Below are 27,886 nucleotides of genomic sequence, written 5' to 3' on the forward strand. Positions count from 1 at the left end.
ATTGGGTGATCCCAGGTGACCTGATCACACCCCTCAGGAGGTGTGCGTGTGTGTGTGTGTGCCGCCCAGTTCCTTACATAAGCCTCGAATTCCTCAACAACAACCTGTCCTCGACCCCCTCCAGTCTGGCTTCTGTCCCCTACATTCCACGGAAACTGCCCTCTCAAAGGTCACCAATGACCTGCTTGCCAAATCCAACGGCTCCTACTCTGTCCTAATCCTCCTCGACCTCTCAGCTGCCTTTGACACTGTGGACCACCCCCTTCTCCTCAACACGCTATCCGACCTCGGCTTCACAGACTCCGTCCTCTCCTGGTTCTCCTCTTATCTCTCTGGTCGTTCTTTCTCAGTCTCTTTGGCAGGCTCCTCCTCCCCCTCCCATCCCCTTACTGTGGGGGTTCCCCAAGGTTCAGTGCTTGGTCCCCTTCTGTTCTCGATCTACACTCGCTCCCTTGGTGACCTCATTCACTCCCACGGCTTCAACTATCATCTCTACGCTGATGACACCCAGATCTACATCTCTGCCCCTGCTCTCTCCCCCTCCCTCCAGGCTCGCATCTCCTCCTGCCTTCAGGACATCTCCATCTGGATGTCTGCCTGCCACCTAAAGCTCAACATGTCCAAGACTGAACTCCTTGTCTTCCCTCCCAAACCTTGTCCTCTCCCTGACTTTCCCATCTCTGTTGACGGCACTACCATCCTTCCCGTCTCACAGGCCCGCAACCTCGGTGTCATCCTCGACTCCGCTCTCTCATTCACCCCTCACACCCAAGCCGTGACCAAAACCTGCCGGTCTCAGCTCCGCAACATTGCCAAGATCCGCCCTTTCCTCTCCATCCCAACCGCTACCCTGCTCGTTCAAGCTCTCATCCTATCCCATCTGGACTACTGCATCAGCCTTCTCTCTGATCTCCCATCCTCGTGTCTCTCTCCACTTCAATCCATACTTCATGCTGCTGCCCGGATTATCTTTGTCCAGAAACGCTCGGGGCATATTTCTTCCCTCCTCAATAATCTCCAGTGGCTACCAATCAATCTGCGCATCAGGCAGAAACTCCTCACCCTGGGCTTCAAGGCTGTCCATCCCCTGGCCCCCTCCTACCTCACCTCCCTTCTCTCCTTCTCCAGCCCAGCCCGCACCCTCCGCTCCTCCGCCGCTGATCTCCTCACCGTACCTCGCTCTCGCCTGTCCCGCCATCGACCCCCGGCCCACGTCCTCCCCCGGGCCTGGAATGCCCTCCCTCTGCCCATCCGCCAAGCTAGCTCTCTTCCTCCCTTCAAGGCCCTGCTGAGAGCTCACCTCCTCCAGGAGGCCTTCCCAGACTGAGCCCCTTCCTTCCTCTCCCCCTCGTCCCCCTCTCCATCCCCCCCATCTTACCTCCTTCCCTTCCCCACAGCACCTGCATATATGTACATATTTATTACTCTATTTATTTTATTTGTACATATCTATTCTATTTATTTTATTTTGTTAGTATGTTTGGTTTTGTTCTCTGTCTCCCCCTTTTACACTGTGAGCCCACTGTTGGGTAGGGACTGTCTCTAGATGTTGCCAATTTGTACTTCCCAAACGCTTAGTACAGTGCTCTGCACATAGTAAGCGCTCAATAAATACGATTGATGATGATAAGCCTGCGTCTGTGGTTCCAAAGTAAAACCCGCACCTGTAAGCGCTCCTGGAGTTTGTTAAGCGCTTACTTTGTGCCAGGCATCGTCCCAAGTGCCGGGGTGGAGACGAGCTAAATGGGTTGGACACGGTCCCTGGCCCACATGGGGCTCCTACCCTCGATCCCCATTTTTCCAGATGGGGCAACTGAGGTCTAGAGAAGTGACGTGACTTGCCCAGGGTCACCCGGCAGACAAGTGGAGGAGCCGGGATTAGAACCCATGACCTTCCGACTCCCGGGCCCGTGATCTAGCTGCTTCTACGTGTGTATCGTCTGGTTCCCTATATGTGCCTGCAGCTCTGTGTGTGTGCTGTGTGTTGTCCGGCTCCATATAATAATTGTGGCATCTGTTAAGCGCTTACTATGTGCCAAGCACTGGACTGAGCCCAGGGGTGGATCCAAGCAAATCGGGTTGGATGCAGTCCCTGTCCCTCTTGGGGCTCTAGACTGTCCTCTAGACAGTCCTCTAGGCTGTGAGCCCATCATAAAAATAATAATAATAATAATAATAATGGCATTTATTAAGCGCTTACTATGGGCAAAGCACTGATCTAAGCGCTGGGGAGGTTACCAGGTGAGATGAGAGGGAATGAAATAGAGAATCGGGTAGGGACCGGCTCTATCTGTTACCGACTTGTACTTCCCGAGCGCTTAGTACGGCGCTCTGCAAACCCTAAGCCCTCGATAAATACGACTGAATGAACGAATGGAATGACTAATCCCCGTTTTAGAGATGAGGGAACTGAGGCCCGGAGAAGCGCAGTGACTTTCCCGAGGCCGCACGGCAGACGAGCGGTGGAGCCGGGATCGTGTATCTTGAGCGCTTACTGTGTGCAAAGCACTGTACTGAGCGCTCGAAAAGGAGAGTTCGGCGCCAAATAGGGACCGTCCCTACCTCGCGACCTTCTGACGCCCAGGCTCGGGCTCCATCCGCTACACCAAGCTGCTCGGGGGTCTCCCACCTCCACCCCCCGGGAAGCCACCGGAAGGAACGGTCCCCCGTGGCGGGGAAGGCTGTCTACTTTTTGGCCGGGTGGTCCACCCTGTCCCCCCGGGGGCGACCGGGTGGGCCGAGGGGGTGGCACCGGAGGTCACGGGCCTGGACGGGCGAACGGCCTCGGGTTTATTACCGAAATGGCAGGGGGCGGCGGGCGAGGGTCCTGTCGTCACGAGGGTCCGAGGGGCTGGTAGGGGAAGGCCAGCGGAGGCAGCGGCCACACTTGGGGCGGGGGTCCGGCCAGGAGCCGGGCCACGGCCAGGCGGGGCTGGGGGACGAGGGGCCGCACGGGCCGCAGGCGGGGGTCGGGGCCCACGGGCCCGTCGAGCGGGGCCGGGCGGGCGCGGCTGGCCCCCGTGGCGGGGTCCCGGACGGCCACGCCGTCGGCCAGCTCCACAGACTGCAGCAGGATGCTGGGCTTCCAGGGCAGCGGGCTGTCGGAGGCCAGGACGCGAGGCCCGGGGCCGGCTCCGGCCACGTGCCCCGAGGGCCCCGAGGGCCCCGGGCCCCGGCCCCCGGCCCTCGGCCCCCGCCGCAGCCCCGCCAGCTCCTCCACTTCCTGCGGCCACTTGGACCGGGACCCGTCAGGGCCGGGCCTCGGGACCCTGGGGCGGCAGGGGACCGTCTTGGGGGAGCCGGGCGGCCCCGGGCCCTTGTCCGGTCCCCGCCGCCCAAGGTCGGGGTCAAGGACCTCGGCCAGCGGGCGCTGCAGGTGGCGGGGGAGCCGGGCGGGGTCCAGCCGAGGCAAGGCCCCAGATTTGAGGGTGGGTCCCGCCGTGCCCGGCGGCCTGGGGCCGGGCTGCGGCCGGGAGGGGCCGGCGGGCGCGTCCCGGGACGGGGCCGGGACCCCGAGGCCGCGGGGGGCCCGACCGCCCGACTCCCTCTCGCCGGAGCGGGGGGCTCGCGCCGTCGGGGGGCTGGGGCCTGGGCCGGGCCCGGAGCCGGACTCGGACGACACGGGAGAGCTCCTGGGGGTCTCGGGAGGCTCTCGGAAAGCCGGGCACGAGTCCGGGGTCTCCGGGGTCCGCGGGGTCGTGCCGGCCGCGCTCCTGGCCTCCTGGAGATAGAGGGGACGGGTGGACGGTCAGGGAGAGTCCACTCTCGGGGACGGAGGGAAAGGAACCGAGGAGCGGTGCGGCCTAGCGGACAGGGCCCAGGCCTGATGATGACGATGATGGCGTTTGTTAAGCGTTTACTATGTGCCAAGCACTGTTCTAAGCGCTGGGGGGGGGATACATGTTGATCAGGCTGTCCCTCGTGGGGCTCAGAGTCTTAATCCCCATTTTACAGAGGAGGTAGCTGAGGCCCAGAGAAGTGAAGTGACTTCCCCGAAGTCGCGCAGCCGGGATTAGAACCCGTGACCTCTGACTCCCGAGCCCGGGCTCTTTCCACTGAGCCACGCTGCTTCTCTGGGAGCCTGGGAGTCGGAAGGGCTCCGCAAATCGTCCTCTGTGCGACCGCTTGGCATCGCCAGGCCTCAGTTACCTCCTCTGCCCCGTGAGCCCCAAGTGGGACGTGGACTGTGTCCAACCCCACTGGCTCATATATATTTTGAGACTGTGATCCCACTGTTGGGTAGGGACTGTCTCTATATGTTGCCAATTTGTACTTCCCAAGCGCTTAGTACAGTGCTCTGCACATAGTAAGCGCTCAATAAATACGATTGATGATGATGATCTCCTCCAGCATTCAGTACAATGCCTGGCACCGAATAAGCGCTTAAGAAATAACTTTAAAAAAAAAAATAAGGACAGCGTGCCCCAGTTGGACTGCTTGGTCGCGTCTGCCTCGTCAGACTGTCGACTCCCCGAGGGTGGGAACGATAACAGTGATAATTGGGATATTGGTGACACGCTTACTATGGACCAAGCCGTGTACTGAGCGCTGGGCACAAGAGCAACAGGCCCCACACGGGACTCACAGTCTAGGAAGGAGAGGGAATGGATTTTCAACCTCTTCTTGCCAGGGGCCCAGAGAAGCCAGGTGACCTGCCAAGGTCACCCAGCAGATAAGGGGCGGCAGGGCCAGGACGAGATCCCGGACCCTCTGACGTCCAGGCACGGGGCTGCGTCCGATAGGTGACGGACAAGCAAACACAACACGCCTCCCCGTCGGGTCTTCCCCACCTCGGCCTCTCGGCCCCGAGAGGGTAAAGGCCGGCCTCCCCTCTCACCCTCCCCCAGCTCTCTGGCAGAGGGCCCGGTACACAGAGGCAGCAGGAGTCAAGACAGAAAGAGACAGAGACGAAGCGAGACTAGGAGAGAGAGACAGAGAGGGAGACAAAGTCAGAGAGACAGAGAGTCAGAGAGAAAGAGAGACAAAGACAGACCCAGAGAGAGAAACCGAGGTAGAGGCAGAGTCAGGAGGTATGGAGACAGAGGGAGAAAGAGAGAGTGTGTGCGAGTGAAAAGTTGGACTCTGTTGTGGCCGGAAGGGATGAGGAGGTTGTGGGTGATGGGCTGGATACCTGGTCCTGGGGTGAGAGGGTGCCAGGGCTAGCCAGGACGGGCACAGCGCCCTGGGCCCAGGCGTCAGTGGCACAGGTGCGTGGCTCTTCGTCCTCCTCCCAGCCGGGGCCCAGCGCGGGTGTCCCCCCGCCGTGCGCGGCCGTCTCCCCCTCGTCCCGGGCCAGGAAGCGCCACTCGACCATCTGGAGCAGGGCCTCCTGCGCCTGGCTCACCGTGAAAGGGACGCGCTGCAGAGGGAGGCAGGAGGGCAGGCGGCGGACCGCTCGCCCCGAGCGGCCCGGGTCACCGCGGGGGCTTGGGCGATCCCCCGCTGCCCGCCACGGAGGGAGGAAGGGGGCCCGCTCCCACCGCAGAGCCCCCTTTCCCTGCAGCCCCCTCGCCCTCTTGGGAAGAAGAACTCGAACCCACCCGCCGGGTCATCTCCTCGGCCTCTGAGGTGGGAGCCGGGACAGGGATCCCCGGATGGATTTGGGGAGGCATCTCCTGAAGGCCGTCGAGGGCCAGAGGAGGCCGGATCCCGTCGATAAGAAAAATGGAGGATTGGGAGAGGGTGAGGAAGGAAGGAAGGAAGGAAGGAAGGAAGGAAGGAAGGAAGGAAGGAAGGAAGGAAGAGAGAGAGACAAGGAGGGAGACAAGGAGGGAGACAAGGAGGCAAGGAGGTAGAGAGAGAGGGAGAGGGAGACGGAGGGAGAGAGAGACAAATAGGGAGAGAAGGAGAGAGAGACAGATAGGGAGGAAGGCAGGGAGGGAGAGGGAGAGACAGGAAGAGGGAGAGCGAGAGAGGCAGGGAGGAAGAGCGAGAGAGACAGGGAGGGAGGGAGATGGAGGGAGAGGGAGATAGGAGGGAGAGAGGGATGGAGGGAGAGAAATGGGAGGAGGGGGGTAGGCTGAGGGAGGGAGAGGGAGACGGAGGGAGAGAGAAAGGAGACAGAGAGGGAGAGAGAGGGAGACGGTGGGGGGAGACAGGGATAGAAGGAGGGAGACAGGGAAGGAGGCAGAGGGAGAGAGGGAGGGAGGGAGATGGAGGGAGGGAGACTGGGAAGGAGGGAAAGAGATGGAGGGAGGGAGAGGGAGACAGGGAGGGAGAGAAAAATAGGGAGACAGAGAGGGAGGGAGACGAAAGGAGGAGAGGGAGACTGGCCAGGGAAAGACAGGGAAGGAGAGAGGGAGACAGGGAAGGAGGGAGGGAGATGGAGGGAGACAGGGAGGGGGAGAAAGAAGGTGACAGAGAGGGAGGAAGAGGGAGACGGGCGAGGGGAGACAGGGATAGAGGGAGGGAGACAAGGAAGGAGGGAGGGAGACAGGGAGGGAGGGAGACAGACAGAGAAGGAAGGAGACAGACAGTGAAGGAGGGAGGGAGATGGAGGGAGACGGAGGGAGAGAGAAAGAAGGTGACAGAGAGGGAGGGAGACGAAGGGAGGAGAGGGAGACAGGCAGGGGGAGACAGGGATAGAGGGAGGGAGAAAGGGAAGGAGGGAGAGAGGGAGACAGACAGAGAAGGAGGGAGGGAGATGGAAAGAAGGAGACAGAGAGGGAGGGAGAGGGAGATGGGCGGGGGGAGACAGGGAAGGAGGGAAGGAGATGGAGGGAGAGAGTGGGAGACGGAGGGAGAGAAAAATAGGGAGACAGAGAGGGAGGGAGACGAAGGGAGGAGAAGGAGATGAGCTGGGGGGGAGACAGACAGGGAAGGAGGGAGGAAGATGGAGAGAGCCGGGGAAGCCAGGGAGGAAGGGAAAGAGGGGGACAGAGAGAGGGGGCAGTGGGATTACCTGGCGCCTGAGGTAGAGCTGGAAGGCGTCCTCGGTGACCCGATGGAGCAGTTGGGCCAACAGGTCGCCCACGGCATCCTCTCCTTCCTCCTTCTGCACCAGGCCCACCCAGTCGGCTTCGCTCAGCCGGCCGGGGACCACGTCCACGTGGGGCACCGAGGCCACGGGAGGCCGCCCCTTCTCCGCCCGGGACCGGCTCTGCCCGATCCGGTCCCGGGATAACCTCTGGGGGAGAAAGGAGAGCAGGGAACGTCAAAAGGCCGTCGATGGCTTGGCGGGAAAGGAGCGTGGGACCCCTCTGGGCCTGGGCCTACCTCCGTCGCGTTCGATCGCGTCTGTTCGATCCATCGTGAGAAGCAGCGTGGCTCAGTGGAAAGAGCCCAGGGTTCAGGGGGCGGAGGAACTGGGTTCTAATCCCGGCCCCGTCGCCTGTCTGCTGGGGCCTGGGCCTACCTCTGGTGCATTCGATCGCGCCTATTCGATCCATCGTGAGAAGCAGTGGGGCCTGGGCCTACCTCCGTCTCCTTCGATCGCGTCTATTCGATCCATCGCGAGAAGCAGCGTGGCTTAGTGGAAAGAGCCCAGGTTGGGGGGTCGGAGGACCTGGGTTCTAATCCCGGCCCCGCCGCCTGTCTGCTGGGTGACCCTGGGCCAGCCGCTTAACTTCTCTGGGCCTCAGTCCCCTCACCTGGAAGATGGGGGTGGAGACCGTGAGCCCCACAGGGGACAAGCGGATGACCCTGTATCGACCTCAGCGCTTAGAGCAGGGCTTGGCGCACAGTAAGCGCTTAACAAATACCGTCATTGTTACTGGAGAAGCAGCGTGGCTCAGTGGAAAGGGCCCGGGCTTTGGAGGCAGAGGGCATGGGTTCAAATCCCGGCTCTGCCAATTGTCAGCTGGGTGACTTTGGGCAAGTCACTTCACTTCTCTGGGCCTCAGTTCCCTCCTCTGGAAAATGGGGATTAAGACTGTGAGCCCCCCGTGGGACAACCTGATCACCTTGTATCCCCCCAGTGCTTAGAACAGTGATTTGCACATAGTAAGCGCTTAACAAATACCATTATTATTATTATTATTATTATTATTATTATTATTCTCTGGGCCTCAGTTCCCTCATCTGTAAAATGGGGATTAAGACTGTGAGCCCCCCGTGGGACAACCTGATCACCTTGTATCCCCCAGTGCTTAGAATAGTGCTTTGCACATAGTAAGCGCTTAACAAATACCATTATTATCATTATTATTATTATTATTATTATTATTATTATTATTATTCTCCGGGCCTCAGTTCCCTCATCTGTAAAACGGGGATTAAGACTGTGAGCCCCCCCGTGGGACAACCTGATTACCTTGCATCTATCCCAGCGCTTAGGATAGTGCTTGGCACATAGTAAGCGCTTAACAAATACCATCATTACTATCATTATTCTCCGGGCCTCAGTTCCCTCATCTGTAAAACGGGGATTAAGACTGTGAGCCCCCGTGGGACAATCTGACCACTCTGTAACCTCCCCAGCGCTTAGAACAGTGCTTTGCACATAGTAAGCGCTTAACAAATGCTATTATTATTCATTCCATCATATTTCTTGTAAAAATTCCCAGTTTTAGAGCCAGTGTTTTTATGAAGCACCTACCGAAAATTTACTGCGCTGTCCTAAGCACATGGGAAGGCATAACGAGGCAAAAAACAAGAGTCTGTTTTTAAAATCTCAAAGGGGAAAAAGTAATGGTTTCTTATTTCAAATTTTAAGAAGAACTTTTCTTGAGGTTTTTAAGTGGCTTTTCTCTGGCATGACGGACAGACTATCTTGACCGGCTAAATCAAGCCTCCGAGCAGAGGCAGATCTTTGGAAGCAGTCCATATTTCCTAAAATATTCTGTATTTTACTAAGCAGTGACACAGACTGTATATATGTATATATTTATTACTCTATTTATTTATTTATTTATTTATTTTATTTGTACATCTCTATTCTATTTATTTTATTTTGTTAGTATGTTTGGTTTGTTCTCTGTCTCCCCCTTTTAGACTGTGAGCCCACTGTTGGGTAGGGACTGTCTCTAGATGTTGCCAATTTGTACTTCCCAAGCGCTTAGTACAGTGCTCTGCACATAGTAAGCGCTCAATAAATACGATTGATGATGATGATGGTGACTGCCTGCAGCCGCGTCGTTGATCCCTTCAGGATTTACAAGCCCAGCCACTGAGGATCAGCTCTTCCGGCTAGTGAAGTACCATAAAAATGAAGATAAATTGCACAAAGACCTTGTAAAGCTAACCAAGTGGATTGAAAAACGGCCGATAAACTTCAATATTCACAGAGTACCTACTGGTTCCAGAGCACTGTACTAAGCGCCTGGGAACGTACAATAGAGATAAGACACAGTCTCGGCCTTCAAGGAGTTTGTTCTGCAATGGAGGCGATTGACACCCATTTGTTGATGGATTTGAGGAATAAAAGAAAGGAAATTCAGTAAGTGAATAAATAAGTGTTTAAGGAGAATGCCTACATTGCTATGTGTGTGGATGGGAGTGCACAGGTGCTGCGGCGATAACGCCTAGAGGGAAGAAAATTATTGAGGGAATGACTAGACTGTGAGCCCACTGTTGGGTAGGGACTGTCTTTATATGTTGCCAATTTGGACTTCCCAAGCGCTTAGTCCAGTGCTCTGCACACAGTAAGCGCTCAATAAATACGACTGATGATGATGACGACCACTGGAGTTGCGGGATTTTTGAAGGGTTTTGAAGCTACGGAGAGCTACGACCCCTTCGGAAGGGAGAGGGAAGACTTGGGGAAGGAGCCGAAGGCCACGGAAGGAAAAGGGAAGAGCGCAGAGCATGGGCTGGGGTGACGGGGACCGTCGGTTGACAGATTGCTCAGGGTGACAGAGGGCAGTCATCATCATCATCATCAGTCGTATTTATTGAGCGCTTACTATGTGCAGAGCACTGGACTAAGCGCTGGGGAAGTACAAATTGGCAACATAGAGAGACGGTCCCTGCCCAACAGTGGGCTCACAGTCTAAAAGGGGGAGACAGAGAACAAAACAAAACATATTAACAAAATAAAATAAATAGAGTAATAAAGTATAAATAGAGTAATAGAGACCTCTGCTACATCACATTCTGCAGACTTCATTATTATTATTATGGTGTTTGTTAAAGCGCTCACTATTTGCCAAGCACTGTTCTAAGCATTGGGGTAGATATCAAGCGCTTAGTAAGGTACTGTGCACACAGTAAGCGCTCAATCATCATCATCATCATCAATCGTATTTATTGAGCGCTTGCTATGTGCAGAGCACTGGACTAAGCGCTGGGGAAGTACAAATTGGCAACATATAGAGACAGTCCCTGCCCAACAGTGGGCTCACAGTCGAAAAGGGGGAGACAGAGAACAAAACAAAACATATTAACAAAATTAAATAAATAGAATAAATACATACAAATAAAATAAATAGAGTAATAAAGTATAAATAGAGTAATAGAGACCTCTGCTACATCACATTCTGCAGACTTCATTATTATTATTATGGTGTTTGTTAAAGCGCTTACTATTTGCCAAGCACTGTTCAAAGCATTGGGGTAGATATCAAGTGCTTAGTACAGTACTGTGCACACAGTAAGCGCTCAATCATCATCATCATCGTCAATCGCATTTATTGAGCGCTTACTATGTGCAGAGCACTGGACTAAGCGCTGGGGAAGTACAAATTGGCAACATAGAGAGACGGTCCCTGCCCAATGGTGGGCTCACAGTCTAAAAGGGGGAGACAGAGAACAAAACAAAACATATTAACAAAATTAAATAAATAGAATAAATACATACAAATAAAATAGAGTAATAAAGTATAAATAGAGTAATAGAGACCTCTGCTACATCACATTCTGCAGACTTCATTATTATTATTATGGTGTTTGTTAAAGCGCTCACTATTTGCCAAGCACTGTTCTAAGCATTGGGGTAGATATCAAGCGCTTAGTACAGTACTGTGCACACAGTAAGCGCGCAATCATCATCATCATCATCAATCCTATTTATTGAGCGCTTACTATGTGCAGAGCACTGGACTAAGCGCTGGGGAAGTACAAATTGGCAACATAGAGAGACGGTCCCTACCCAACAGTGGGCTCACAGTCTAAAAGGGGGAGACAGAGAACAAAACAAAACATATTAACAAAATTAAATAAATAGAATAAATACATACAAATAAAATAGAGTAATAAAGTATAAATAGAGTAATAGAGACCTCTGCTACATCACATTCTGCAGACTTCATTATTATTATTATGGTGTTTGTTAAAGCGCTCACTATTTGCCAAGCACTGTTCTAAGCATTGGGGTAGATATCAAGCGCTTAGTACAGTACTGTGCACACAGTAAGCGCGCAATCATCATCATCATCATCAATCCTATTTATTGAGCGCTTACTATGTGCAGAGCACTGGACTAAGCGCTTGGGAAGTACAAATTGGCAACATAGAGAGACGGTCCCTGCCCAACAGTGGGCTCACGGTCTAAGAACAATTTGTACTTCCCAAGCGCTTAGTACAGTGTTCCGCACATAGTATGCGCTCAATAAATACGATTGATGATGATGATGATGATGGTGGAGAGCTTTGAGGTTCACAGCCGGGAGCTTCACTTGACTCAAAGGGAAATGGATGGCCTTTGGAGGTTTTGAAAGCAGGGAGAGGTGTGAGCAGAGAGCTCACTGAGGAAGACGATTAGGTCTCCAGCACAGCCTGGGGAGTCAGAGGTCGTGGATTCTAATCCCGCCTCCGCCACTTGCCCGCTCTGTGGCCTTGGGCAAGTCGCTTAACTTCTCTGCGCCGCCTCAGTTCCCTCTTCTGCAAAATGGGGACTGAGACTGTAAGCCCCACGTGAGACAGGGACGGCGTACAACCTGATTACCTTGTATTCACTCCATCATATTTATTGAGCGCTTACTGGGTGCACAGTACTGTACTAAGCGCTTGATATCGCTCTTCCTCCCTTCGAGGCCCTGCTGAGAGCTCACCTCCTCCAGGAGGCCTTCCCAGACTGAGCCCCTTCCTTCCTCTCCCCCTCGTCCCCCTCTCCATCCCCCCATCTTACCTCCTTCCCCTCCCCACAGCGCCTGTATATATGTATATATGTTTGTACATATTTATTACTCTATTTATTTATTTTACTTGTACATATCATCAATCGTATTTATTGAGCGCTTATTGTGTGCAGAGCACTGTCCTAAGCGCTTGGGAAGTACAAATTGGCAACATATAGAGACAGTCCCTACCCAACAGTGGGCTCATTCTATTTATTTTATTTTGTTAGTATGTTTGGTTTTCTTCTCCGTCTCCCCCTTTTAGACTGTGAGCCCACTGTTGGGTAGGGACGGTCTCTATATGTTGCCAATTTGTACTTCCCAAGCGCTTAGTCCAGTGCTCTGCACATAGTAAGCGCTCAATAAATACGATTGATGATGATGATGATGATCTACCCCAATGCTTAGAACAGTGCTTGGCAAATACTGAGCGCTTTAACAAACACCATAATAATAATAATGAAGCCTGCAGAATATGATGTAGCAGAGGTCTCTATTACTCTATTCATACTTTATTACTCTATTTATTTATTTATTTTATTTGTTTGTATTTATTCTATTTATTTTATTTTGTTAATATGTTTTGTTTTGTTCTCTGTCTCCCCCTTCTAGACTGTGAGCCCACTGTTGGGTAGGGGACTGTCTCTATACGTTGCCAATTTGTATTTCCCAAGCACTTAGTACAGTGCTCTGCACACAGTAAGCGCTCAATAAATACGATTGAATGAATGAATGAATTTCTTGAGTACTCATTGTGTGCAGAGCACTGTACTAAGCGCTTGGAAAGTACCATTCGGCAACAGCTAGAGACAGTCCCCACCCAACAACGGGCTCACAGTCTAGAACAGTGCTTGGCACACAGTAAGCGCTTAACAAGTACCAGACTAGAATGTAAGCTCGCTGTGGGCAGGAAATGTGTCTGTTTATTGCGTCACAGGAAGCGCTCAATAAATTGGATTTATTTATTATAAATTATTATTTAAATTATAAATGTATTATTTATTTATAATTTATTAAGGGAGAAAGTACAGGAAGCGCTCAATAAATTGGATTTATTTATTATAAATTATCATTTAAATTATGAATCTATTATTTATTTATTATTTATTAAGGGAGAAAGTATAGGAAGCGCTCAATAAATTGGATTTATTTATTATAAATTATTATTTAAATTATAAATGTATTATTTATTTATTATTTATTAAGGGAGAAAGTATAGCTTAGTGGAAAGAGGACGGTCATAGGTTCTAATCCCGGCTCTACCACTGGTCAGCTGTGTGACCTTGGGCAAGTCACTTAACTTCTCTGGGCCTCAGTTACCTCATCTGTAAAGTGGGGATTAAGACTGCGAGCCCCACACGGGACAACCAGATGACCTTGTATCTACCCCAGTGCTTAGAGCAGTGCTCGGCACATAGTAAGCGCCTAACAAAAACCATCATTATCATTTTTATTCTTCTCTGGGCCTCAGTGACCTCATCTGTAAAATGGGGATGAAGACTGTGAGCCCCACGTGGGACAATCTGATCACCTTATATCTACCCCAGCGCTCAGAACAGTGCTCGGCATATAGTAAGCATCCACCTTTATTTCTATTTATTCTGATGACTTGACACCTGTCCACATTTTGTTTTGTTGTCTGTCTCCCCCTTCTAGACTGTGAGCCCATTGTTGGGTAGGGACCGTCTCTATCTGTTGCCCACTTGGACTTCCCAAGCGCTTAGTACAGTGCTCTGCACACAGTAAGCGCTCAATAAATACAATGGAATGAATGAATGAATGAATGAATGAATGAACAAAACCCATCATTATCATTATTATTATTCTCTGGGCCTCAATGACCTCACCTGTAAAGTGGGGATGAAGACTGTGAGCCCCCCGTGGGACAACCTGATCACCTTGTATCCCCCGCCAGCGCTTAGAACAGTGCTTGGCACATAGTAAGCGCTTAACAAAAGCCATCATTATTGTTATTATTATTCTCTGTACCTCAGTTCCCTCATCTGTAAAATGGGGATGAAGACTGCGAGCCCCACGTGGGACAACCCGATCACCTTGTGTCCCCCGCCAGCGCTTAGAACAGTGCTTGGCGCATAGTAAGCGCTTAACCGCAACCATCATTATTGTTATTATTATTCTCTGTGCCTCAGTTCCCTCATCTGGAAAATGGGGATGAAGACTGCGAGCCCCACGTGGGACAACCTGATCACCTTTTATCCCCTGCCAGCGCTTAGAACAGTGCTTGGCGCATAGTAAGCGCTTAACCAAAACCATCATTACTGTTATTATTATTCTCTGTGCCTCAGTTCCCTCATCTGTAAAGTGGGGATGAAGACTGTGAGCCCCTCATGGGACAACCTGATAGCCTTGTATCTCCCCCAGTGCTTGGCGCATAGTAAGCATTTAACAAAAGCCATCATTATTGTTATCATTATTCTCTGTACCTCAGTTTCCTCATCTGTAAAACGGGGATGAAGACTGTGAGCCCCACGGGGGACAACCTGATAGCCTTGTATCTCCCCCGGCACTTAGAACAGTGCTTGGCGCATAGTAAACGCTTAACCAAAACCATCATTATTGTTATTATTATTCTCTGTGCCTCAGTTCCCTCATCTGTAAAGTGGGGATGAAGACTGTGAGCCCCTCATGGGACAACCTGATAGCCTTGTATCTCCCCCAGTGCTTGGCGCATAGTAAGCATTTAACAAAAGCCATCATTATTGTTATCATTATTCTCTGTACCTCAGTTTCCTCATCTGTAAAACGGGGATGAAGACTGCGAGCCCCACGTGGGACAACCTGATCACCTTTTATCCCCCGCCAGCGCTTAGAACAGTGCTTGGCACATAGTAAGCGCTTAACAAAAGCCATCATTACTGTTATTATTATTCTCTGTGCCTCAGTTCCCTCATCTGTAAAATGGGGATGAAGACTATGAGCCCCACGGGGGACAACCTGATAGCCTTGTATCTCACCCAGCGCTTAGAACAGTGCTTGGCACATAGTAAGCACTTAACAAAAGCCATCATTATTGTTATCATTATTCTCTGTACCTCAGTTCCCTCATCTGTAAAATGGGGATGAAGACTGCGAGCCCCACGTGGGACAACCTGATCACCTTTTATCCCCCGCCAGTGCTTAGAACAGTGCTTGGCACATAGTAAGCGCTTAACAAAAGCCATCATTATTGTTATTATTATTATTCTCTGTGCCTCACTTGGCACATAGTAAGCGCTTAACCAAAACCATCATTATTGTTATGATTATTCTCCGTGCCTCAGTTCCCTCATCTGTAAAACGGGGGTGAAGACTATGAGCCCCACGGGGGACAACCCGATAGCCTTGTATCTCCCCCGGCACTTAGAACAGTGCTTGGCGCATAGTAAGCGCTTAACAAAAGCCATCATTATTGTTATTATTATTATTCTCTGTGCCTCACTTGGCACATAGTAAGCGCTTAACAAAAGCCATCATTATTGTTATTATTATTCTCTGTACCTCAGTTCCCTCATCTGTAAAACGGGGATGAAGACTATGAGCCCCACGGGGGACAACCCGATAGCCTTGTATCTCCCCCGGCACTTAGAACAGCGCTCGGCGCGTAGTAAGCGCTTAACCAAAGCCATCATTATTGTTATTATTATTATTCTCTGTGCCTCACTTGGCACATAGTAAGTGCTTAACAAAAGCCATCATTATTGTTATTATTATTCTCCGTACCTCAGTTCCCTCATCTGTAAAATGGGGATGAAGACTGTGAGCCCCCTGTGGGACAACCCGATAGCCTTGTATCTCCCCCGGCGCTTAGAACAGCGCTCGGCGCATAGTAAGCGCTTAACCAAAACCATCATTATTGTTATTATTATTATTCTCTATGCCTCACTTGGCACATGGTAAGCGCTTAACCAAAACCATCATTATTGTTATTATTATTCTCTGTACCTCAGTTTCCTCATCTGTAAAACGGGGATGAAGACTATGAGCCCCACGGGGGACAACCTGATAGCCTTGTATCTCCCCCGGCACTTAGAACAGTGCTTGGCGCATAGTAAGCGCTTAACAAAAGCCATCATTATTGTTATTATTATTATTCTCTGTGCCTCACTTGGCACATAGTAAGCGCTTAACAAAAGCCATCATTATTGTTATTATTATTCTCTGTACCTCAGTTCCCTCATCTGTAAAATGGGGATGAAGACTGTGAGCCCCCTGTGGGACAACCTGATAGCCTTGTATCTCCCCCGGCGCTTAGAACAGCGCTTGGCACACAGTAAGCGCTTAACAAAAGCCATCATTATTGTTATTATTATTATTCTCTGTGCCTCACTTGGCACATGGTAAGCGCTTAACCAAAACCATCATTATTGTTATGATTATTCTCTGTACCTCAGTTCCCTCATCTGTAAAACGGGGATGAAGACTATGAGCCCCACGGGGGACAACCCGATAGCCTTGTATCTCCCCCGGCACTTAGAACAGCGCTCGGCGCGTAGTAAGCGCTTAACCAAAGCCATCATTATTGTTATTATTATTATTCTCTGTGCCTCACTTGGCACATAGTAAGCGCTTAACCAAAACCATCATTATTGTTATGATTATTCTCCGTGCCTCAGTTCCCTCATCTGTAAAATGGGGATGAAGACTGTGAGCCCCCTGTGGGACAACCCGATAGCCTTGTATCTCCCCCGGCGCTTAGAACAGCGCTCGGCGCATAGTAAGCGCTTAACCAAAACCATCATTATTGTTATTATTATTATTCTCTATGCCTCACTTGGCACATGGTAAGCGCTTAACCAAAACCATCATTATCGTTATGATTATTCTCCGTGCCTCAGTTCCCTCATCTGTAAAATGGGGATGAAGACTGTGAGCCCCCTGTGGGACAACCCGATAGCCTTGTATCTCCCCCGGCGCTTAGAACAGCGCTCGGCGCATAGTAAGCGCTTAACCAAAACCATCATTATTGTTATTATTATTATTCTCTATGCCTCACTTGGCACATGGTAAGCGCTTAACCAAAACCATCATTATCGTTATGATTATTCTCCGTGCCTCAGTTCCCTCATCTGTAAAATGGGGATGAAGACTGTGAGCCCCCTGTGGGACAACCCGATAGCCTTGTATCTCCCCCGGCGCTTAGAACAGCGCTCGGCGCATAGTAAGCGCTTAACCAAAACCATCATTATTGTTATTATTATTATTCTCTATGCCTCACTTGGCACATGGTAAGCGCTTAACCAAAACCATCATTATCGTTATGATTATTCTCCGTGCCTCAGTTCCCTCATCTGTAAAATGGGGATGAAGACTGTGAGCCCCCTGTGGGACAACCCGATAGCCTTGTATCTCCCCCGGCGCTTAGAACAGCGCTCGGCGCATAGTAAGCGCTTAACCAAAACCATCATTATTGTTATGATTATTCTCCGTGCCTCAGTTCCCTCATCTGTAAAATGGGGATGAAGACTGTGAGCCCCCTGTGGGACAACCTGATAGCCTTGTATCTCCCCCGGCGCTTAGAACAGCGCTCGGCGCATAGTAAGCGCTTAACCAAAACCATCATTATTGTTATTATTATTATTCTCTGTGCCTCACTTGGCACACAGTAAGCGCTTAACCAAAACCATCATTATCGTTATGATTATTCTCCGTGCCTCAGCTCCCTCATCTGTAAAATGGGGATTGCGGCAGACCTGACATCCGGGCCTAGGTAGTAAGCCGGGCCACCGGGCCTCCTGTGCTCACAGGGAGACCGACAAGGAGCAATGAAGGAAGTCGGGCTGCCAGATGAATAACTGGACGCCGTTCCGAGAATGGGAACGCGCGGATCGAGGCATGAGTTCAGCCTTGCTGATAAGCTTAGCCTTGGTGATGAGCTCAATCTTGCCAATTAATTCAGTCTTGCTGACAAACTCAGCCTTGCTGATCCGCTTGCGGTCACCCGCTTGTCCCCTGACTCCGTCGAGGCTCCTCATGTATAAAATCCTCCACGGTGTGCCGAATGAACAGTCTCCTTGTCCACCTTGAGACTCGCCTGGCCCGCGTTCTTCCATTGCGAGTGCCCGTCTCCCCGCTGCGCCGGACGCGTGGAGGCGGGCGGCAACAGGGGATGAAGACTACGAGCCCCACGGGGGGCCAACCTGATAGCCCTGTATCTCCCCCCGCGCTTAGAACAGTGCTTGGCGCGTAGTAAGCGCTTAACAAAAGTCATCATTATTCTTATTATTATTCTCTGGGCCTCAGTTCCCTCATCTGTAAAATGGGGGATGAAGACTGTGACCCTCACGTGGGACAACCTGATAGCCTTGTATCTCCCCCAGTGCTTGGCGCATAGTAAGCATTTAACAAAAGCCATCATTATTGTTATTATTCTTCTCTGGGCCTCAGTTCCCTCATCTGTAAAATGGGGGATGAAGACTGCGACCCTCACGTGGGACAACCTGATAGCCTTGTATCTCCCCCAGTGCTTGGCGCATAGTAAGCATTTAACAAAAGCCATCATTATTGTTATTATTCTTCTCTGGGCCTCAGTTCCCTCATCTGTAAAGTGGAGATGAAGACAGTGAGCCCCACGGGGGACAACCTGATAGCCTTGTATCTCCCCCGGCGCTTAGAACAGTGCTTGGCGCATAGTAAGCGCTTAACCAAAACCATCACTATTGTTATTATTGTTCTCTGTCCCTCAGTTCCCTCATCTGTAAAATGGGGATGAAGACTGCGAGCCCCACGTGGGACAACCTGACCACCTTATGTCCCCCGCCAGCGCTTAGAACAGTGCTTGGTGCATAGTAAGTGCTTAACCCAAACCATCATTATTGTTATTATTAGTCTCTGTGCCTCAGTTCCCTCATCTGTAAAATGGGGATGAAGACTGCGAGCCCCACGTGGGACAACCTGATCACCTTATGTCCCCCACCAGCGCTTAGAACAGTGCTTGGTGCATAGTAAGCGCTTAACCAAAACCATCATTATTGTTATGATTATTCTCTGTGCCTCAGTTCCCTCATTTGTAAAATGGGGATGAAGACTGCGAGCCCCACGTGGGACAACCTGATCACCTTATGTCCCCCACCAGCGCTTAGAACAGTGCTTGGTGCATAGTAAGCGCTTAACCAAAACCATCATTATTGTTATGATTATTCTCTGTGCCTCAGTTCCCTCATTTGTAAAATGGGGATGAAGACTGCGAGCCCCACGTGGGACAACCCGATCACCTTGTATCCCCCGCCAGCGCTTAGAACAGTGCTTGGTGCACTGTAAGCGCTTAACCAAAACCATCATTATTGTTATTATTGTTCACTGTGCCTCAGTTCCCTCATCTATAAAATGGGGATGAAGACTATGAGCCCCCCGTGGGGCAACCTGATAGCCTTGTATCTCCTCCAGCGCTTAGAACGGTGCTTGGCGCATAGTAAGCGCTTCACAAATGCCATTATTATTATTATTATTATTGTTATTATAGTGAACGCTTAACAAATGCCATCATCATCATCATTATCATCATCTCCAGGCCCCTCCAAGTCCTCAACCCCAGGACTGCTGGGCCTGAGGCCTCGACATTGACCCCCCCGTCCCGGGGTCACGCCCTCTGACCCCCCAGTGACCCCCCCCGCCACTGACCCGCTGCATGGACTCGTGGGTCTCCAGCCAGCGCCGGGCTCTTCCCCTTGACCCCGGCGCTAACCCCGCCTTGACCCTTGACCCTTGACCCCGGGGGTCCCCGCTCACCGATCCCTCGTGCGCCAGAGCCGCCCCCCGCTCCCGTCACGCCGGACGATGCTCTCCGTTCCCATGGCAACGGAAGCCGCTGTTCCCACGGCAACGGAAGCCGCCGGGCCCCAATGCGCAGGCGCGGGGGCTCCCAGGCGGGGAGGGGACGAGGCCCCAACGCGCAGGCGCGGAGGCTCCGGCCTCGCAGGCGGCGAGGGAGCGGGGGCCCAACGCGCAGGCGCGGGGAGGGAGCGAGCGCCCAGTGCGCAGGCGCGGGGGCCTCCGGCCCGAAGCCCGAACGCGCAGGCGCGGGGGCTCCGAGGCGGGGAGGGAGCGAGGGCCGAATGCGCAGGCGCGAGGGCTCCGAGGAGAGGGAGCGAGGGCCCAACGCGCAGGCGCAGGAAGGGAGCGAGGGCCCAACGCGCAGGCGCGGGAGCTCCGAAGCGGGGAGGGAGCCCGGGCCCAACGCGCAGGCGCGAGGGCTCCGGCCCGAGGGCCGAACGCGCAGGCGCGGGGGCTCCGAGGCGAGGAGGGAGCGAGGGCCAAACGCGCAGGCGCGGGAAGGGAGCGAGGGCCGAACGCGCAGGCGCGAGGGCTCCGGCCCGAGGGCCGAACGCTCAGGCGCGAGAGCTTCGAAGCGGGGAGGGAGCGAGGGCCAAACGCGCAGGCGCGGGGGCTCCGGCCCGAGGCCCGAACGCGCAGGCGCGGAGGTTCCGGCCTCCCACGCGGCGAGGGAGCGGGGGCCCAACGCGCAGGCGCGGGGAGGGAGCGAGGGCCCCATGCGCAGGCGCAGGGGCTCCGGGGAGGGGGAGGGCGAGGGGCCGGGGCAGCGCGGTGACGTCACATGCGTGCGTGGTTTCCATGGCTGCGGCGGATGCGGTGGGGCCGGCCGGACCGTGAGGCCTGGGCGGGAGGGGGTTACGTGACCTCTGACCCCGGGGTGGGGGATCAATCAATCGTATTTATTGGGCGCTTCCTGTGTGCAGAGCACTGGACTAAGCGCTTAGGAAGTACAATCAATCAATCAATTGTATTTAGTGAGCGCTTACTGTGTGCAGAGCACTGGACTAAGCGCTTGGGAAGGACAATCAATCAATCAATCGTATTTACTGAGCGCTTACTGTGTGCAGAGCACTGGACTAAGCGCTTGGGAAGGACAATCAATCCATCAATCGTATTTATTGAGCGCTTACTGTGTGCAGAGCACTGGACTAAGCGCTTGGGAAGTACAATCAATCAATCAATCGTATTTACTGAGCGCTTACTGTGTGCAGAGCACTGGACTAAGCGCTTGGGAAGTACAATCAATCAATCAATCGTATTTATTGAGCGCCTACTGTGTGCAGAGCACTGGACTAAGCGCTTGGGAAGGACAATCAATCAATCAATCGTATTTATTGAGCGCTTACTGTGTGCAGAGCACTGTGCTAAGCGCTTGGGAAGTACAATCAATCAATCAATCGTATTTACTGAGCGCTTACTGTGTGCAGAGCACTGTGCTAAGCGCTTGGGAAGTACAAGTTGGCAACATAGAGAGACGGTCCCTACCCAACAGTGGGCTCACAGTCTAAACTGCAAGGGGGCTCGGGGGGGGGGGGCGCTGAGGAAGAAAAGTGGGGGTCCAGGGGGGCTGAGGAAGAAAAGTGGGGGTCCAGGGGGGCTGAGGAAGTGGAGTGGGGGTCGAGGGGGGCTGAGGAAGAAAAGTGGGGGTCCAGGGGGGCTGAGGAAGTGGAGTGGGGGTCGAGGGGGGCAGAAGAAGAGTGGGGGCCGAGGAAGCAAAGTGGGGGTCGAGGGGGGCTGAGGAAGCAAAGTGGGGGTCGAGGTGGGGGGCTGAGGAACCCGACTCGGGGTCTAGGGGGGCTGAGGGAGGCGGGTGGCCTAAGGGGGTGGAGTGGGAGTCGAGGGGAGCAGAGTGGTTGGGGGGCTAAGGAAGCTGAGTTGGGGGGTCAGGGAGAGGGGGGGGCTAAGGAAACAGAGTGGGGGTCTGAGGGGGACCGGAACCAGCAGGTGGTCCGTGCCCGCGGCCCCCGGCATGTACCGCCGAGAGCGCTCGGTGGCCCTGGCCGCCGGCCCGTCGGCCCTCTACAACAACCTGAGCGTCCTGGCCTTGCCCGCCCGCGGCCTGACCTGCTACGGCGTCGTGCACGGCCCCGCCGCCCAGCTGCTCAGCACCACCCCGGACGGGCAGCCCCTGTGCCAGCGCCAGCTCACGGCCAAGGACGGGGCCGCCGCCGCCGCCGCCATCGGCCTCAGCCCCTCCCTCGTCACGCAGGTCTCCCCGCCACCTTCGCCCCCGAATCCAGCTCGCCGTGGGCGGGGAGTGCGGTCATCGCTAGTAATCGTGGCGCCAGAGAAGCAGCGTGGCTCGGCGGAAAGAGCCCGGGCTTTGGGGTCAGAGGTCACGGGTTCTAAATCCCGGCTCCTCCAGCCGTCACTTCACTTCTCTGGGCCTCAGTTCCCTCATCTGGAAAATGGGGATTAAGATTGTGAGCCCCAAGTGGGACAACCTGATCACCTGGTATCCCCCCAGCGCTCAGAACGGTGCTTTGCACACAGTAAGCGCTCAACAAATACCATCATTAGTATTTGTTGAGCGCTTACTGCGTACCAGGCACTGTCCTAAGCGCTGGGGTAGATAGGAGGAAATTGGGGTGAACGCCATCCCTGCCCCGTGTGGGGCTCACGGCCTCGAACCCCATTTTCCAGGAGAGGGAACCGAGGCCCAGAGAAATGAGGTGACTTGCCCGAGGTCACCCCAGCAGACCCGTGGCGGGGCCGGGATTAGAACCCAGGTCCTCTGATTCCCAGGCCCGGGCTCCTCACACTTGGCCACGCTGATCAGATCTGGGGCGAGAGATGGGCATTAGAGGGCTGGGGGAGGGACAGGGAGCACTTCAACCCTTTCATTTATTCACTCAGTCCTATTTATTGAGCGGTTAGTGCAGAGCAGTGGACTGAGCGCTTGGGAGAGGACACTAGAACAATAAAACAGACACATTCCCTGCCCACAACTTGCTGACAGTCTAGAGGGAAAGGGGCAGGAGTTCCCTCTCGCCTAATCTGAACCTTCCCATCAGCGCCTTCCTTCCCTCGTACCGCCAGTTGTCTCCTCATCTCCTGGTCAGAACAGCTCTGGAAGGGAAGGTTGACACAAGACAGGGTTGGTTTCCTTTTCAATCAGTCCATCATACTTACTGAGCGCTTACTGCGTGCAGAGCACCGTATTGAGCGCTCGGGAGAGTGTGTTATAACAATACCGTTATATTGTCATATTGTTTACCGGACAACAATACTGTCCTCTGCGCTTGCCCAGCAGTGCCCCAGTGGGGGACGGGGAGCGGGGAGTTGGGTCAGAGGGCATCCGAGGTGCACAGCGGCAGAAGGGAAGGTGCCTCATGCCTCCTTTTGAGAAGGGAAGGAAGGGGAGAGGTGGGGTGGGGAGAGAGAGACAGGGGTGAGAGGGAAGAGAAGAAGAGAGGAGATATAGGAGAGAGGAAAGAGAGAGGTAAAGAGGGAGGGGGGAGAGGTGAGAGGGAAGTGTTAGGAGAGAGAGGAGATAAAGGAGAGAAGAAGAAAGTGGAGAGGAAAGGTGGAGGGGGGAGAGAGAGACGGGTGAGGGAAGAGGAGAAAGAGGAGATATAGCAGAGAGGAAAGAGAGGTAAAGAGGGAGGAGGGAGAAATAGGAGAAAGAGATAAAGGGGAGAGAAGAAGAAAGTGTAGAGGAAAGGTGGGGGGAGAGAGAGAGGTGAAGGAAGAGAAGAGAGGAGAAAGCAGAGATAAAGGGAGGGGAGAGGGAGAGGGGGGAGAGATAGAGGGGCGAGGAAACAAGATATAGGAGAGAAGAAGAAAGTGGAGAGGAAAGACGTGGGGAGAGGGGAGAGATAGAGGTGAGAGGGAAGAGAGAGGAGATATGGGAGAGAGAAGAAAGTGGAGAGGAAAGAGGTGGGGAGAGGGTGAGAAAGGAGAAAGAGGTGAGGGAAGAGGAGAAAGTGGAGTGAGAGGAGAGGTAGGGGAGGGGGAGGGATAGAGGTGAAAGGGAAGAGAAGAGAAAGACGAGATATAGGAAAGAGAAGAAAGTGGAGCGGAAAGAGGTGGGGAGAGGATGAGAGTGGAAAGAAAGGAGGAGAGAGAGGTGAGGGAAGAGAAGAGGAGAAAGTGGAGATAGAGGAGAGGAAAGAGGTAGGGGAGAGAGGAGAGATAGAGGTGAGAGGGAAGAGAGAAGAAAGAGGAGATATGGGAGAGAAAAGAAGAAAGTGGAGAGGAAAGAGGTGGGGAGAGGGTGAGAGAGGAGAAAGAGAGGTGAGGGAAGAGAAGGTGGAGTTAGAGGAGAGGAGAGAGGTAGGGGAGGGGGAGAGATGGAGGTGAAAGGGAAGAGAGGAGAAAGATGAGATATAGGAAAGAGAAGAAAGTGGAGCGGAAAGAGGCGGGGAGAGGATGAGAGAGGAAAGAAAGGAGAAGAGAGAGGTGAGGGAAGAGAAGAGGAGAAAGTGGAGATAGAGGAGAGGAGAGGAAAGAGGTAGGGGAGAGACGAGAGACAGAGGTGAGAGGGAAGAGAGGAGAAAGACGAGATATAGGAGAGAGAGAAGAAGAAGTGGAGAGGAAAGAGAGAGAGAGAGAGAGGTGGGGGAGGTAAAGGTGGGCCCTGCTGATGCCATGCACTGATTTCTGTCCAGGTTGACTGGTGTGCCCTGCCCAGCCGCCTGTTGTTGGTGCTGACGTCCCAGAGAGGGATCCAGGTATGTAGTCTTTTCCACAGCCCCATTCAATCCTTCGATGCTCTTTATTGAGTGCTTACTGTGTGCAGAGCACTGGATTGAACGCTTAGGACATTCCCCACCTCCGTCCCTTTCCTCACAGCCCCTGTTCCTGTTTCTCACTGTCTCCCGCCTCCAGCCCCTGCCTCTCTTTTGGTTTTTTAATCGTATTTGTTAAGCTACGTGCCTGGCACAGTACCAAGCGCCGGGGTAGATTCCAGCTAGTTAGGGTGGGCACAGTCCATGTCCCACGGTCTTAATCATCACTTTCCAGATGAGGGAACTGAGGCCCAGAGAAGCCGAGTGGTCGGCCCAAGGCGGCCCAGCCCGACATCCTACTCCCCCCTCCTTAGTCGGTGAGCCCCACGCGGGACAGGAACCGTGTCCAAACTGATCATCATCAATCGTATTTATTGAGCGCTTACTATGTGCAGAGCACTGTACTAAGCGCTTGAGACTGATCACCTTGTATCTAGTATCTTGTATCTTATGCTTAGGAGAAGCAGCGTGGCTCAGTGGAAAGAGCCCAGGCTTTGGAGTCCGAGGTCATGGGTTCAAATCCCAGCTCTGCCAGTCGTCAGCTGTGTGACCCTGGGCAAGTCACTTCACTTCTCTGGGCCTCATTTACCTCATCTGTAAAATGGGGATGAAGACTGTGAGCGCCCCATGGGACAACCTTGTAACTTCTCCAGCGCTAAGAACGGTGCTTTGCACATAGTAAGCGCTTAATAAATGCCATTATTATTTATCCCATGGCTCAGAACAGTGCTTGGCACATTAATAAGTGCCAAACCAGTTCTATTATTCTTATTTATGTGGGGAATGGGAATTAGAACCCAGATTCCTCGACTCCCGACCCTTGGGTCACGCAGCTTCCCAAGGTGGCCTTTCACGCCGTTCCCCAAACCTCCCCCCGCCTCGCCTTGGTTCCCCCCGACATGGGCGTCCTCGCCAGTTTAGGGATCTGCTCCGTGCTGCATTTTCCAGGACCCTTTCCTCCTCCCACCAGATCTACGAGACCGATGGGTCCATCATGGTCTACTGGCACGCGCTAGACCCTGGAGAGAGCCCTCCAGGTACCCCCGGGCACCGGGGCGGGGGAAAACGGCGACGACTTGGCACTTCGCGTGTCGAGGTCGGACGCCGACGGCCCGGAGCGGCCGTGGAATGGGATGCTGGGGCCGGGGGAAGCCCGGCGTGGGCGGGGATCGTCTCTCTGTACTGCCGGATAAGCGCTCCGCACACAGCGAGCGCTCAATAAATAACGACTGAATGAACGAACGGGCCGGAACGGGGGTCCCAACTCTCCTTTCTCGCCCCCCCCCCCCCCCCGAAGGCCACTCTACGTTTGCCCGAGGAATCGCCGCCCGCGGTCACTTCATCTGCGTGGGTGAGGAGGGGGGCCGGGGACTCGTCCGGAAAAGCGTCCCCCGAAAGAGCGCGGGGGGCCGGGGGACGCCGCGAGGGACGGAGCTCTGTTGTGGGGGGTCGGGGGGAGGCCCCCGGGGTACCCAACTGGGGGTGCCGCCCCGGTGACGGGCCACTGGGCCACACAGGGACGGGCTCCGGCCGGGTGCTGGTCTTTGACGTGCCCCCCAAAGGGCCCAACGTCACGCTGAGCGAGGAGCTCCTGGAGCACCGGGTCCCGGTCACCGACATCGCAGCCGAGGCCGGCCCCGGACAGGTCGGTCGCTGGGAGTCGCGACGTCCCGGGTCAATCAATCGATCAATCAGTCGTATTTATTGAGCGCTTACTATGTGCAGAGCACTGTACTAGGCGCTTGGGAAGTACAAATTGGCAACGTATAGAGACAGTCCCTACCCAACAGTGGGCTCACAGTCTAAAAGACTGTCTAAAGGGTCCTAATCCCTGCTCTATTTATCTATCTATCTATATCTATCTATAGCTATCTATCATCTATCTATTTTACTTGTACATATCTATTCTATTTATTTTATCTTGTTAGTATGGTTGGTTTTGTTCTCTTTCTCCCCCTTTTAGACTGTGAGCCCACTGGTGGGTAGGGACCGTCTCTCTATGTTGCCAACTTGGACTTCCCAAGCGCTTAGCACAGTGCTCTGCACACCACAAGCGCTCAATAAGTACGGTTGATTGATTGATGGACTGCTCCGCCGCTTGTCCGCTGTATGACCCCGGACAAGTCACTTCACTTGGGGGCCTCAGTTCCCCCGTCTCTCAAATGGGGATTGAGGCCGCGAGCCCCACGGGGGATGGACTGTGTCCAACCCGATTGGCTTGGATCCACCCCAGCGCTCAGTACAGTGCCTGCCACGTAGTAAGCGCTTAACAGATACCCTCATCATCATTATTATTAATAATAGTCAATACCTCTGATTTGATTGAGACTAGCCAAGCTCCCTAGGGGACAAACACGAGGGAGGGAGGTTAGTTGGAGGAGTTGGGCGGTGACTGGTCCCCCCTCCCCGTCCCCCAGGCCCAGGGCGACGCTGCCGACGTGGTGACCGCAGATGACGACGGGCAGCTGTGCGTCTGGAAGTCAGGCCCGGAGTTCCAGCTGCTGACGCGGATTCCAGGCTGGGGGTCCGCCACGGCGTCCCGGGGGCCGGGCGGACAGGGTTCCCCGCCGGGGGAAAGGGGCACGGGGGCCGTTGTTGGGTGGGGACCGTCTCTGTCCGTTGCCAACTTGGACTTCCCAAGCGCTCAGTCCGGTGCTCCGCGCCCAGCAAGCGCTTAGTAAATCTGAGTGACCTCAGCGCCCCCGTTGCCCTCCCGCAGGTGCCCGTGCCCGTCAGTGCGGCTGTGGCGCGGTGTGGTAGCGGCCGGCTTCGGGGACGGGCAGATCCGCGTCCACGAAGCGGCCACGGGCGCCCTCCGCGTCCAGATAGACGCCCACGCCCGGGGCCTGTGCGCCCTCGACCTGGCCCCTGAGGCCGGCAAGGTGAGGCCTGCCCCATCCCAGCCCCGCTAGAGCCTTCCTCCTCCCCGGGCACGGACTCCCCCTGCCCTCACCAGCCCTCCTCTTCCTCCCGCCCCCACGCAGCTGCTGTCCGCGGCCGAGGATTCCTTCGTGCACGTCTGGCAGCTGAGCCGAACCCAGGACGGCGGCACAGAGGTGCGAGGCCCGGGGGCGGTGGCGGGCAGGGGGGCCCCTGGGGACCCAGTGGTGGACGCCCCCGTCCCCTCGCCCCCCTCCGCAGGTGCAGCACTGCCACTCGGAGCGTGTGACGGACACGCAGGTGTGCGGTGCCCGCTTCTGCGACCCCGCGGGGAGCTCCTTCGCCGTGGCCGGCTACGACCTGGGCGAGATCCTCCGCTACGGGCCCAACTGACCCGCTTGGCCTCAGGCCGGGGTGACCCGTCGCCCCCCCTCCCCGCCGGATCCGGGAATAAAACCTCTCCTCCGCCCCCGGGCTTCGAGTGCTGGACGCCGTGGGGGCGGACCCCGACCC

The 27,886-nt window shown here is 54.1% G+C and overlaps 2 protein-coding genes across 3 annotated transcripts; one reads left to right on the forward strand and one right to left on the reverse strand.

The window, feature by feature from the left end:
* Window positions 1–2,833: 2,833 nt before the first annotated feature.
* Window positions 2,834–19,659, reverse strand: C4H2orf81 (chromosome 4 C2orf81 homolog). The gene is made up of 4 exons (XM_038745717.1): window positions 19,611–19,659; window positions 6,902–7,126; window positions 5,132–5,359; window positions 2,834–3,721 (listed from the first exon to the last, which is right to left on the reverse strand). Exons 1-4 carry the CDS (start codon window positions 19,617–19,619, stop codon window positions 2,834–2,836), a joined length of 1,350 nt encoding a protein of 449 aa, XP_038601645.1. The 5' UTR covers window positions 19,620–19,659.
* A 909-nt stretch (window positions 19,660–20,568) lies between these two features.
* WDR54 (WD repeat domain 54) lies at window positions 20,569–27,840 on the forward strand. 2 transcript variants are annotated; one of them, XM_038744523.1, is made up of 10 exons: window positions 20,569–20,596; window positions 21,708–21,972; window positions 24,374–24,436; window positions 25,464–25,530; window positions 25,791–25,844; window positions 26,011–26,138; window positions 26,911–27,017; window positions 27,213–27,375; window positions 27,478–27,549; window positions 27,635–27,840. In XM_038744523.1, the coding sequence occupies exons 2-10, from the start codon at window positions 21,733–21,735 to the stop codon at window positions 27,764–27,766; spliced, it is 1,026 nt and encodes a 341-aa protein (XP_038600451.1). In that variant the 5' UTR covers window positions 20,569–20,596; window positions 21,708–21,732; the 3' UTR covers window positions 27,767–27,840. The 2 variants fall into 2 exon arrangements, with proteins under 2 accessions (XP_038600451.1, XP_038600452.1); XM_038744524.1 differs by having other exon boundaries at window positions 20,588–20,596; window positions 21,705–21,972.
* Window positions 27,841–27,886: the final 46 nt, after the last annotated feature.

This window comes from Tachyglossus aculeatus, chromosome 4 (genome assembly GCF_015852505.1).
Source record: "Tachyglossus aculeatus isolate mTacAcu1 chromosome 4, mTacAcu1.pri, whole genome shotgun sequence".
Taxonomy (NCBI): Eukaryota; Metazoa; Chordata; class Mammalia; order Monotremata; family Tachyglossidae; genus Tachyglossus; species Tachyglossus aculeatus.

Bases quoted from the DNA above. Each gene is read 5' to 3' on its own strand.
- C4H2orf81 (XM_038745717.1), bottom strand. The intron at 5,360-6,901 runs GTAATCCCACTG...CTCCCTCTGCAG, and splicing joins AGCTCTACCTCAGGCGCCAG to CGCGTCCCTTTCACGGTGAG. The intron at 3,722-5,131 runs GTATCCAGCCCA...CTCTATCTCCAG, and splicing joins CCCTCTCACCCCAGGACCAG to GAGGCCAGGAGCGCGGCCGG.
- WDR54 (XM_038744523.1), top strand. From the start codon at position 21,733: ATGTACCGCCGAGAGCGCTCGGTGGCCCTGGCCGCCGGCCCGTCGGCC. The intron at 25,845-26,010 runs GTGAGGAGGGGG...TGGGCCACACAG, and splicing joins CGGTCACTTCATCTGCGTGG to GGACGGGCTCCGGCCGGGTG. The intron at 27,550-27,634 runs GTGCGAGGCCCG...CCCCCTCCGCAG, and splicing joins CCCAGGACGGCGGCACAGAG to GTGCAGCACTGCCACTCGGA.